Raw genomic sequence first — 11,002 nt, 5'->3', positions numbered from 1 at the left:
TTAGGCCTGGGGGTGCACACCAGGAGCATGACCTACCCTGGAGAGGATGCACCTGAGAAAATGGCCCACACAGGCCCTTGAAGCATCCTGGGGCCATCTGGGCAGGGAATGGCAGCATCCCAGGTGCTAGAAGAGTGGTCTGGAGGGGGTGCATGGGCTCTGAATGGGCACATCCCCTTGGCCCCATGGACTCCTTGCCTTGTGAGAAGGATGCAGCCAAATGGCACCAGTGCAAAGGCCCAGGCCAGGGCCTCTCTTGCCAAGTCTCAGGGCTGTGCTAGAGACAAGAGTGCCCTATTCCCCAGTGTTAGCTTTTCCACTCACCCAACCCCACCAAATTGAAATAGGAGTTGACATTTGCCCTACACTTGACAGTTTACAAAGCACATTCACATACAATACTCTTAATCAATCCTCACAATCTTGTAAGATTACAACCTAATACCATTTGATAGATGAGCACACTGAGCCAAAAGTGACTTGCCTGAAATCATGCAGTAAAAAAATGAGTATTGCTAGGTCTCCAGTGGAAGACTTTTCCCTCCAAATTTCAAAGGTTATGTTCTTTCCACTACTCAACACTGCCACCCACCCCTCAGCTTTCTAGAGAACTGATGGGGCTAAAAAAAAAAAAAAAAGGTAAATTCTATGGAAATTATAAATATATGTGGTTGAAATATCTGGAAAAAGACCAGAGGTAGGAAGGAAATTTAATACCAAATTCAGAGCAGATTCTGGGAAAAAGCATGGACCCTAAGCAAAGTCATCATCAGGACAAAGAATACTATATAGGAGTAGCAGTCCTAGCTGAGTCTTGGGGGCTCCATTCCCACCCCAAACCACAAAACGAGGGCCTTCAACACATTTAAGCAATCTCCACCCAAATTCCACACCAATTACATGGGGGGCCTGGCTACACAGCCCTCCTTCTCTCCACCACCCCACTAAAAATACTTTAATAATGAGAGGGCAGCATAAAGCCACAGGACTCCAGCTGCTCAGGGACAATCCAGAGACAGCAGCCTGGCACCAGCCCCAGCCAAAGCCCGACCCTCCTCCAGTGAGGACCCACTAAGTTACACCTCCCTCTAATTAAGAGGTTCCTGGCTCAGGGCCTGGCCGGTTATTTAGAGAACCAGCGCCTGCTCCTAGCACAGATATCTGCGAGGCTGGGGCTGCAGGCACTGTCTCCTCAAAGTCAGCTGCCTGAAGCTGCCATCTCCTCACTCTACTATCCTGGGACCCCTCCTGCTGCCTCTGCTCCCCAAATCTCAGCAGCATCATGTCGCTTGCACACACAGCTGCAGAGTACATGCTCTCAGATGCCCTGCTGCCGGACCACAGGGGCCCTCGCCTCAAAAGACTGCGCCTGGAACTTCCCCTGGACCGGATGGTCAAGTTTGTAGCCGTGGGCTTCCCCTTGCTGCTGATGTCCCTGACATTTGCCCAGGAGTTCTCCTCCGGTAAGTGGCTTCCAAGACCCAGTGTATAAAAGAGATTCCACTTTGTTTGACTCTTTGCATGGGGTCTGAAGTGTGACAGCTCTCAGTGTCTAGGTTTCATGACTGGGCTGGGTGTTACCCAAAAGGCAGACTATGCATGAGTTTAGAGTACCAGTGTAGGGGAGCAGAATTTGCCAGCTCAAGATGTGTCTCTTTGGTATGAGGATTATTTTTGGCTGGTTATTCTTTTAAAAAATTTCAGACATGGGAAAAGCTCTGAAAACAAACTAGAAGTTACCCTTTGTAAGAGACATTTACATTTGTAAGGGAAATCTCCATTTGTAAAGATGTCTCCCTCTCTGTACCAGGAAGAAGGGGATGACCTTATCTCTAGAAACTCTTATCAATGTGGAAGGCAAGGACTTAAACCTGCATAATAACCTTACTCTTGTTTACTGTGCTTTTTTCTGGTAATCTCCATAACTGACTCCTGCCACCCCCAACATCCTCCTTTGTCATCAGCTGAAAATGGTATTTAAGGTGGCGGCTTTGGCCATTCCAGCGAGTTGCTCAGTTTTCCTGAGTTTCTCCCATGTATACATGTTATAAAGCTTTGTTTGATTTTCTCCTGTTATTCTGTCTCATGTCAATTTAATTCATAGGCCAGCCAGAAGGACCTAGAGGGTAGTGAAATTGTCTTCCTCCCCTACACCAGCAAAGCAGAGGCACCAAAAGATTTTGAAAGTCATTTCCAAAATTTTGCAATAAAAAATATTTAGTTTTAATTCTGGTATTCACATATTTTATGTCATGGCAATAATTAAACTTTTATTTTGATTTTCATATGGATGAGAGAGATTGGGGCCTAATAGTCTTTTCAGGACCTAGAACCTCTAAAGGTCTTACTCAGCCATGCTTCAGACAAGTCTCTTACCTTCTCAGAGCCTTCTTCCTATTCCCCACCTCCAGGGTTACTGATTTGAGAACATATATTAAGTGCCTGACAGAGCCTGGCACATCACAGGTGCTGAATATGATGTTCCTTCCTCTCCAGGAACTCCAACCACACACGCAAAAACACATGTATCTAGTTCTAGATGCTATATTAACTCAGCAAATCTGCTGCCTCTACTAAAGAAAATGTGGACTCTCCGAGAACTGGGATTTCCGGCTTTCTTTTCTGGCTGTGTGATTAGCTTACTGTGTTTCCCAAGGAGGTGTGTCAACCTCCCACTGCCTCTTCATTCACCCACAAGATGGGGAGAAGTATTGGTTCCCATTTCTGCCCCTTTTTAGAGAGTGATGCAAAAAGCAGAGACTCTCCCTCCAAGCCCACTTTCCTTCCAGCACTACATGCACACCCTTTCTCTTGATTTGGGCTCAGAAGTCCAGGAAATTAATCCTCTTTTGGAACCTAAAAGATGTCGGCTCTCTCAGGAAGGAGATGTCACCATCAAACCGTAAGCCCTCTGGTGTCAAACTGCAGGAGTGCAGGGGGCCCTGGCTGCCTGCCTGTCTGGGAGTCCAGAGGTTGCTCTGAGAGAAAAGAATGACTGGTAGTCATAAAGACGAGTCACCACTTTGGCAGGCCTGGGCCAAACAGTCCTACAGTGACACAACAGTACCAAACCCAGCAACTGGGACATGGGAAGAAGAAAGCACCTCCCAGATATAGAAATTAGCAGAGTGGTAGGGGCAGCCCCTAGAAAACTTAGCTGATTGCACTGTGGATTCCACTCCTTTGCTCCAACTCAGAGCTCTCAAAGCTGTATTCCTGTTCCAGGGTCTCCCATCAGCTGCTTCTCTCCCAGTAACTTCAGTGTCCATCAAGCTGCCTACGTGGACAGTTCTTGTTGGGACTCACTGGTTCACCACAAACAGGATGAGCTTGGCTGGGTCAAAACGAAATCCCTCTGGCCTCACAAGGTAAGGTGGGCTGGGACTCTTATCAGGCTGGCTTCATGGCTGAGTGGAGTGGGACGGAACTGCATCATTATGTTCTCTCTTGCCTCTTCACCGCTTCTCCCTACTTTTTTATTTTGGTCATTGACTTTCATGTTTCAGGCAGTCTTCATATGTCTGGTGATCTCTGGTTGCCCACTTTTATCTAATTGGAAGCTTTGTGCGTTTGGGTGAGGCTTGTTGACTGGCAGCCTTGAGTTTAACGTGATCCCTTTGGACCATTTCATTGGGAAAACCTCAAATATCACTATCTGTAATCCTTCCTTTTGGGCCGGTCAGTTTTCCCAAGAAGAGTGATTTGATCTTTAATTCATGGAGAGGGGACAGGGGGCAGTTATTATCAATCTCAGCTGTCCACCCTCTTGGAAGTCAACTGTGGGTCTCAGTATTCAGTATTCATTCAACTTATCCTCCCGTTCTCAGGATGGTTCCCCTGCTCTCAATGGACACAAGTACAGAATCTCTCTGGTTTAATATTTCCAAAGAGTAAAGCAGAAGCCTTCTGCCAGGGGAGGGAAAGGGTAGTTGCTTGAGTGCATCATGTTACAGAAAGGACCTGCAGGTCTATTTTTCAACATTCTCACTTTCAGCCCCACTTGCACACCCACTTTCAGACATACCTGGTATCTCCGATTCCTGAGTCTTTCTGGTTCTGTGGTACAAAATAGCGTGCTTGTGCCTCCCTCAATTCCCCATCCACCCCACAGGCTGGTGTCTTCTATACCATGCAATTGCTTTCCAGTTTTCAACATTTTGTTGCTCTTGTCTCCCCTCCTGTTTTCTCTGTCTTTATAAGATTATGTCTTTTTGATCCCTTTACTGTCATTCTAGTGGAGGTTCACGAGGGAGCAGAAGTAATATGTACATCCAATTCACAATGTTTAATCAGAAGTCACTCATGACATTTTCTAGTTGTGACAATTTACAAGGCTTCAGAATTGCCACAGTTCTAGGACCCAGACAAAACAACAGTCTTAATGGAAAGAGTTCCTGAGGTCTCTATCACCGGAAGTGTTTAAACAGGATCTAGATGGCAACAAGTTCAAGATATCGCAGAGGGGATTCAGATGCCAGAAAAGAGTTAAACTGTCTAATCATCAGGATCGCCTGAGAGCTCTTTATACCCAGATTCTCTGGCTCCACTTCAAACCTACTGAAACAGAATCTCTAGGGGTGAAGAGCCTATTTTCAAGAAATGTCATTTCTTAGACAGGACTGAAAAGGTTCTAATTTTCTTTGGTGGCCTAATATACCTTTCCTAACTTGTCTCTCTTGTTTATTTGGGAAACACACACATACCTTTCTCCTCTATCTAGATGCAACCAAATATGCATCCTCCCTCTTTTTCTTCAAACTCTCCTCTAAAATAAAAAGCATCTCTGGTTCAGGAGAAGCTGTAGTCAAGTAGCTGTTAAGGGAATAAGCTCAAAAATCAGACAGCCTAGTTCCAAATCTGCTCACTTACCCACTAGACATGTAACCCTGTACAGGCTATTTAACCTTTTCACGCTTCAGTTTCTTTGTCTGTAAAATAGATACCAATAGTACCTACCTGATAGCACCTTTGTAAAGATCAAATGAAATAATGCATGTTAAGCACCCAGTACAAATGTAGCTTAAAAAAGCCTTTACAAGCAGAGTTTTTACCATGGGCAAAATAGTGGGCCCAACCCTGTTAGCTGTGGTAAGTATGATGAGAAAACCTAGGAGAAGTCCCCTACCTCAGGTAGCAAATAGTGTAGTCAGGACACAAGGCTTATGCATACCTCAATGTCAGTTTATACACATACTTACCAGAAATAGCCCCAAAGAATTCCAAGATAGTGGCTGATGGTGTGGTTTGGTATTACCAAGAAACTGGAAATGAGAAAAGACCACTGCACATGAGAGGAGTCAGGCAAGGAAATAGGATTTGACCTCCTCTCTGGAGCAGCTAAGTAAAAGCCAGCAATGTTGGGGCCCCTGGCTGGAGTTTAAAAGCTAATGAACTCTAAATGTCTCGTGATGAGAACCTAGAGCAGTCAAAGAAAGAAAGGTGGAAGACTGAGAATGAAGATGCTCTCCCCTAAGATGCCATGATCTCTAGTTAGCTACCCAGGCTAACATCATGGAGAACAGAGAATGGGGAGCACACTCCTCCCTGTCCGTCTGCCTCCCCTTTCCCTGGGGCCCTACACACCTAAACAGACCCCATATCTGAAGAGTGGAGCTGGAGAGCATAGATATCCACCATCCCTTCTCTCCTGGGCCTCACTATATTCAGCCAGGTTAGCAGAGAGCCTTAGGTCCTGGGCCTGTGGTACTCATTCCCCACACTGCCTTCCCTCTCTGAGGCAGGAACCAGGGAATGAGAGCCCCTCACTCAGAGCTGTCTCCACAAGGTCCCAGCACCCTGGGCCTCCCTCCTCAGCTCACTCTCCTCCTGCAGGCCCTCCCTTACTCCATGCTGGTCCTAGCTGTGGTCATGTACCTCCCAGTTCTGCTGTGGCAGTACGCAGCTGTGCCGGTCCTCAGCTCAGATCTGCTGTTCATCATCAGTGAACTGGACAAATCCTATAATCGCTCCATCCGCCTGGTGCAGCACATGGTGAAGATCCAGCAGAAGTGCTCGGACCCCCATGTTTTCTGGGATGAGCTGGAGAAGTGAGTTGTCTTCCACTCCTTTATGAAGGACTCAGTATTAAAATGACATCCTTGCAAAGTAAACTATCTTCTATACCATACTTCTCAAGAATTCAAAGTGCTTAACACATCATCTCATTAAATTTCTATCATTTCTGTACTGGAGAAGAGAAAGGACTCTACCTCTAGTTTACCTACGAACACACTGAGTCACAAAGGGATTAATCTCTCTAAAATGCCACTTTCATATACCATTCCCCTGCTCAGAAACCTTGAATAGCTACCCCCCCAAGCCTACAGAAAAATATCCAAATTCTCCCAAATATTTTTCCAACGCCCTCCACACACTGTCACCAACTACATTTTCAAACTTCTCTCTAACTACAAAGTGACAGAAACCTTCCAGTCTACCTAAGCAGTCTCCTCCTTTTCTCCTGAACAAATCATTCATTCCTTTAAGCATTCATCCATCATTTACTGAGTACCAGGCACTGTTCTGGGTGCTTCGGATATGTGTGTATGCGTGCCAGGGTCAGGGTGGGGGTGGGGAGGAAGAAAAACTACACCTACCCATGTGGGGCTTACATCCTATTGAGAGAAAATAGACAAGGAATAAAGCATAACACCTCAGTAAGCCATACGGTGGAAGATAAGTGGTATGAAGGGAAAAAAACAAAAGCAGGGTAAGGGGTCTCAGGAAAGCTGGAAGGTTGAGGAAGGGGACAGTTTTATTTTTATTTTTCTTTATTTTTTATTTTTTGTGAGCAGGACAAGCCCTGAGCTAACATCCAATGCCAATCCTCCTCTTTTTTGCTGAGGCAGACTGGCCTTGGGCTAACAGCTGTGCCCATCTTCCTCCACTTTATATGGGATGCCACCACAGCATGGCTTAACAAGCGGTGCGTCGGTGCGCGCCCGGGATCCAAACTGGCGAATCCCAGGCCGCCACAGCGGAGCACACGCACTTACCCGCTTGCGCCACCAGGCCGGGGAAGGGGACAGTTTTAAAGGGTGGCCAGGGTAGGCCCCACCAAGAGGACAGCTGGGCTAAGATTTGAAAACATAGTGTCTCGTGTTTGTGCACCTACTCTATCCTCTGAGAAGAGTTCCTTTCCTGTCTTTCTGAACACTATCTACCTTTTGAAGGCCAACTCGGAGACATTATTCTCCACAAAGGTTTCTGAACACTCCAGCCCACACCGTGACCTCTCTCTCCTAACTTTTACAACTACCATGGTTTGTCTCCACCATTTTAGCAACAAATCAAGGGCTATTTTCATCTCATGTTTGCATATCTTATCTGCCCCTTCCCCACAAACTAGTCTGTAAGCTTCTTCAGAGCAGAGACTGGCTTACATGTACCTGAACACTACAGCTCTCAACACACACTTATTAGCACATTTATTTTTATAAAATGGATGAATTGGCCTAAAAATCATACACAGAGTATACAGACCAAGGACCCGAATGTGCTTATTTAGACTCCCAGTCCAGTGCTAATTTAAGAAGCCTTATTGCTTCCTAAGGATCCTACTTCAGCTTAGAGGAGTAGTCTGCCCTGCTGGGCAGAAATCCATATGACCATTCATTATTCACTGACCATTCACTGGGTTTAACCACATGGCACTCATTGCTTGGAGAACTAAGATATACTCATACACCTCATTTTGGGGAGAGGAGTGGTTATGCTGAGAATGCAGATTTTCATGTGAGCGGGGAACGCCATGTCAGATAGACAGCTTCTGTTACTTCCCGACATGGGCTCTCTCAGGATATGGTTCTAAATGGTCCCTCCTAACCTTGCCTCTTTCTTCCCCTGCCCAGGGCTCGGAAAGAACGATACTTTGAATTCCCCTTGCTAGAGCGGTACCTGGCATGTAAGCAGCACTCACATTCACTAGTGGCTACTTACCTCATGAGGAACTCCCTCTTGCTCCTCTTCACCTCAGCCACCTACCTGTACCTTGGCTACTTCCATCTGGATATCTTCTTCCAAGAGGAATTCAGCTGTTCCATCAAGACAGGGCTGCTAAGTGATGAGACTCACATCCCCGATATGATCACGTGCAGGCTGACCTCCCTGTCTGTTTTCTGGATTGTTAGTCTCTCCAGTGTGGCAGTATACACCCTATTGGTTCCAGTGATAATATACAACCTCACACGGCTATGTCAGTGGGACAAACGACTCCTATCCATCTATGAGATGCTCCCAGCTTTTGATCTCCTCAGTAGAAAGATGTTGGGATGCCCCATCAATGATCTCAACGTGATCCTTCTTTTCCTCCGAGCCAACATCTCTGAGCTCATCTCTTTTAGCTGGTTGAGTGTCTTATGTGTGTTGAAGGACATAACCACCGAGAAGCACAACATTGACACAGTGGTTGATTTCATGACTCTATTGGCTGGCTTAGAATCCTCTAAACCTAAACATCTCACCCACCAGGTGTGTAATGAAAACCCATAGTTAAGAAACCATGAAGCAAAAAATTTTATGGAAAGTAAAAATCTCTCTCCTTCCTCACAAGCCTCACACACCAATATGCAAAAATACCCACTTTAGAATTGCTAAACTTGGATTCAGCTGAATCATGCATTCTGTATCACGCTATCCTAAACGTGAGAAGATATAATCAACACATGGAAACAAATCTGATCACTGGAACTGAAGAGTCAGAAAACCAAAAAATTAGGTGTAGAGCACAATACGAGGACAGGGGGAAAAAAAAAAAAAAAAACTAAAACTAAAATTAAAGTCTAGACATTCTACAAGAAAAGAAGGTTCTAAAGGCTATTCATGGAGGCAGGTTCTTCTCACTATATTTACTCCGTGGCCCTCATAGGATACACACTCAGTTTATCCCGAAGAGCAAGTGTGGTAATCTGGTAAGAGAATATAGATATAAAATCCCTGGAAACCCTCTGGTGTGGCCTGAAATCCAAGGAATTTGCCCAGCTTGTTTTGTGGAAGTCTTCAACCTTGCCCAGGCTCTCTGTCGCCTACAAAGTGGGCCAGGAAATACTGATGGCAGGAATTTGTAATCTGCTCTTGGGGCTTAAGGAGAGTGTAGAACAAGACCAGGGCCGTGCATCAGCTATGGGTGGAGACTTGAGGTGTGCAAATACACTTTCTCATCATCTAAACCAGAGACTCACTTCACCAAGGGCTGAGATTACAGGCTGCGGACTCCTTCATAACTCTTAATGGGCACTAGTATGCTTTTCATACCCTAGGAGATGCTATATCTCCAGTTACAGCCAATCACTGAATAGCGACCCCTTAGAAATAAACAGGATAAATAGGAAAGTGCTGTTGAGCCCCTTCTCTCCATTCTCTGACTCACCACCTCACCTTAGCTTCTAACTCCCATTCTAATGCCTGGATTTAATGGAATCTTGATCTGACTCCAAAGGCCATACTCAGCTCACAATACCACGCTGTCTCTCATTTGATATTTCTTTTTAGAGCTGCATATTACCCATTTCTTCAGAGAATTTTTGCATAGGCCATGTAGACCCTTCTTCATATAGCTAAGTAGAAAAGTTATGTTGCTTCTAACAAATTCAGCTAAGTTTACATAAAACAAGCAAAGGGGCTGATATATAGACATTCATCAATGGCTTCCTATTGTCATTGGGTAAAAGTCTAACTCTTCATTTGGGACACAAGACCCTTCAATATCCAAATGCTGCCTACTACTTCAGTCTCTCCCCTTGCCTCTCTCCATATACATCTTTCACTCTGATCAACTACTTTCAGTATGCTATGCTTCTTTCCTATGCTTCTCATGATGCTGAGCCTTTGAACATGCTGTCCCCACTACCCAAGACGCTCTCCTCTGTTCTTCGCTGGGCTGACCACTAGCTCTCCTTCAGAATCTGCTCAGGCATATTTCCTTCAAGAAGCCTTCCATCTCCTCTCCCCTTCCCTAACTGGGTGCTGCCATGTCATCCACTACCTACTTCTGAGATAAAATTTTATTACACTGTATTAATATTCTCCATTTATTTGTCTGTCTTTCTCTCTTAAATAAGTTTCCTCAAGGTTGTGTCATAACAGGCACTAAATAAATATTCTTCTGAATACATAAGTGACTGAATGAGTTGTTCGGTAACTTTACATTGCTTGGAGCACACAGACCCAATCGCTAAATAAGCCTGTATTGAAAAACCTTTGTGCACAAAAATGCACTTCACAGCAATTGATGACCAAAAGTCAAACAACATGGAAACAGTTACGTAAAATTATTATGCCATAATTGGAACATTAAGCAGACATTTAAAATTATGTTCATAAAGAAGTCACAGTAACACTACAAAATGACTATAATGATGGTACATGAACAAAAAGGAAATATTATATTCAGTATGATCTAACCTATATGAAAATGCATGAAAATATTAAACACACATACTAACATGTTAAAAGTGGTTCACTCCATGTGGCTGCATTATGGATTTTTAAAATCTTTGTACTATATTTTCCAAATTTTTAAAACTTGCATGAAATGTTTTATAAATTGTAAGGAAGTATTTCTATGAAGAAGAAACAATAAACATTTTAAATGCAACTTCGACTGAAATCCACCAGCCAGAGCAGCTTGAAAACTAAGACAAATAATAGCATTTTCCCTCCCACTAATTATGATACATGTATATGAAGAGGAATAATGAAAATAGAGTCAGATCACAAAGCCTGCAAGGACAAAATACAGCTGGATAGGAAATAAATCAGACAGTTAGCATATAAGGATTTTTTTTAAAAAAAGAAAATCTCTTCATATTACTCAGAACTACCTATTTTCAGTTTCCAAGGTAAAGTGTCAATCTATAGTATGAAAGGCATGAGTATGGATAGTTTGTAGGCTGAAAATTTTCCTGGCAGTTTCCAAAAATGAATCTATACGGCTGCCTTGAGCATGTTTGTGAAAGCACACTGACACCATGAGTAACTGCTCTATTAAAACCCAGCCAGGTCC

The 11,002-nt window shown here is 44.3% G+C and overlaps 1 protein-coding gene across 1 annotated transcript; it reads left to right on the top strand.

The window, feature by feature from the left end:
- The first annotated feature begins 1,154 nt into the window (after positions 1-1,154).
- Positions 1,155-10,605, top strand: PANX3 (pannexin 3). Its single transcript, XM_058544923.1, has 4 exons — positions 1,155-1,463; positions 3,226-3,368; positions 5,833-6,047; positions 7,851-10,605. Exons 1-4 carry the CDS (start codon positions 1,283-1,285, stop codon positions 8,488-8,490), a joined length of 1,179 nt encoding a protein of 392 aa, XP_058400906.1. The 5' UTR covers positions 1,155-1,282; the 3' UTR covers positions 8,491-10,605.
- The last annotated feature ends 397 nt before the right edge of the window (positions 10,606-11,002 follow it).

Source organism: Diceros bicornis, chromosome 7, assembly GCF_020826845.1.
Source record: "Diceros bicornis minor isolate mBicDic1 chromosome 7, mDicBic1.mat.cur, whole genome shotgun sequence".
NCBI lineage: Eukaryota > Metazoa > Chordata > Mammalia > Perissodactyla > Rhinocerotidae > Diceros > Diceros bicornis.
Note: the sequence above shows the minus strand (reverse complement) of the source record. Positions and strands in the feature narration are given on the sequence as shown.

Coding starts and splice junctions, on each gene's coding strand:
- PANX3 (XM_058544923.1), top strand. CDS start 1,283: ATGTCGCTTGCACACACAGCTGCAGAGTACATGCTCTCAGATGCCCTG. Junction 1,464..3,225: donor TGCCCAGGAGTTCTCCTCCG/GTAAGTGGCTTC, acceptor TTCCTGTTCCAG/GGTCTCCCATCAGCTGCTTC. Junction 6,048..7,850: donor TTCTGGGATGAGCTGGAGAA/GTGAGTTGTCTT, acceptor TCCCCTGCCCAG/GGCTCGGAAAGAACGATACT.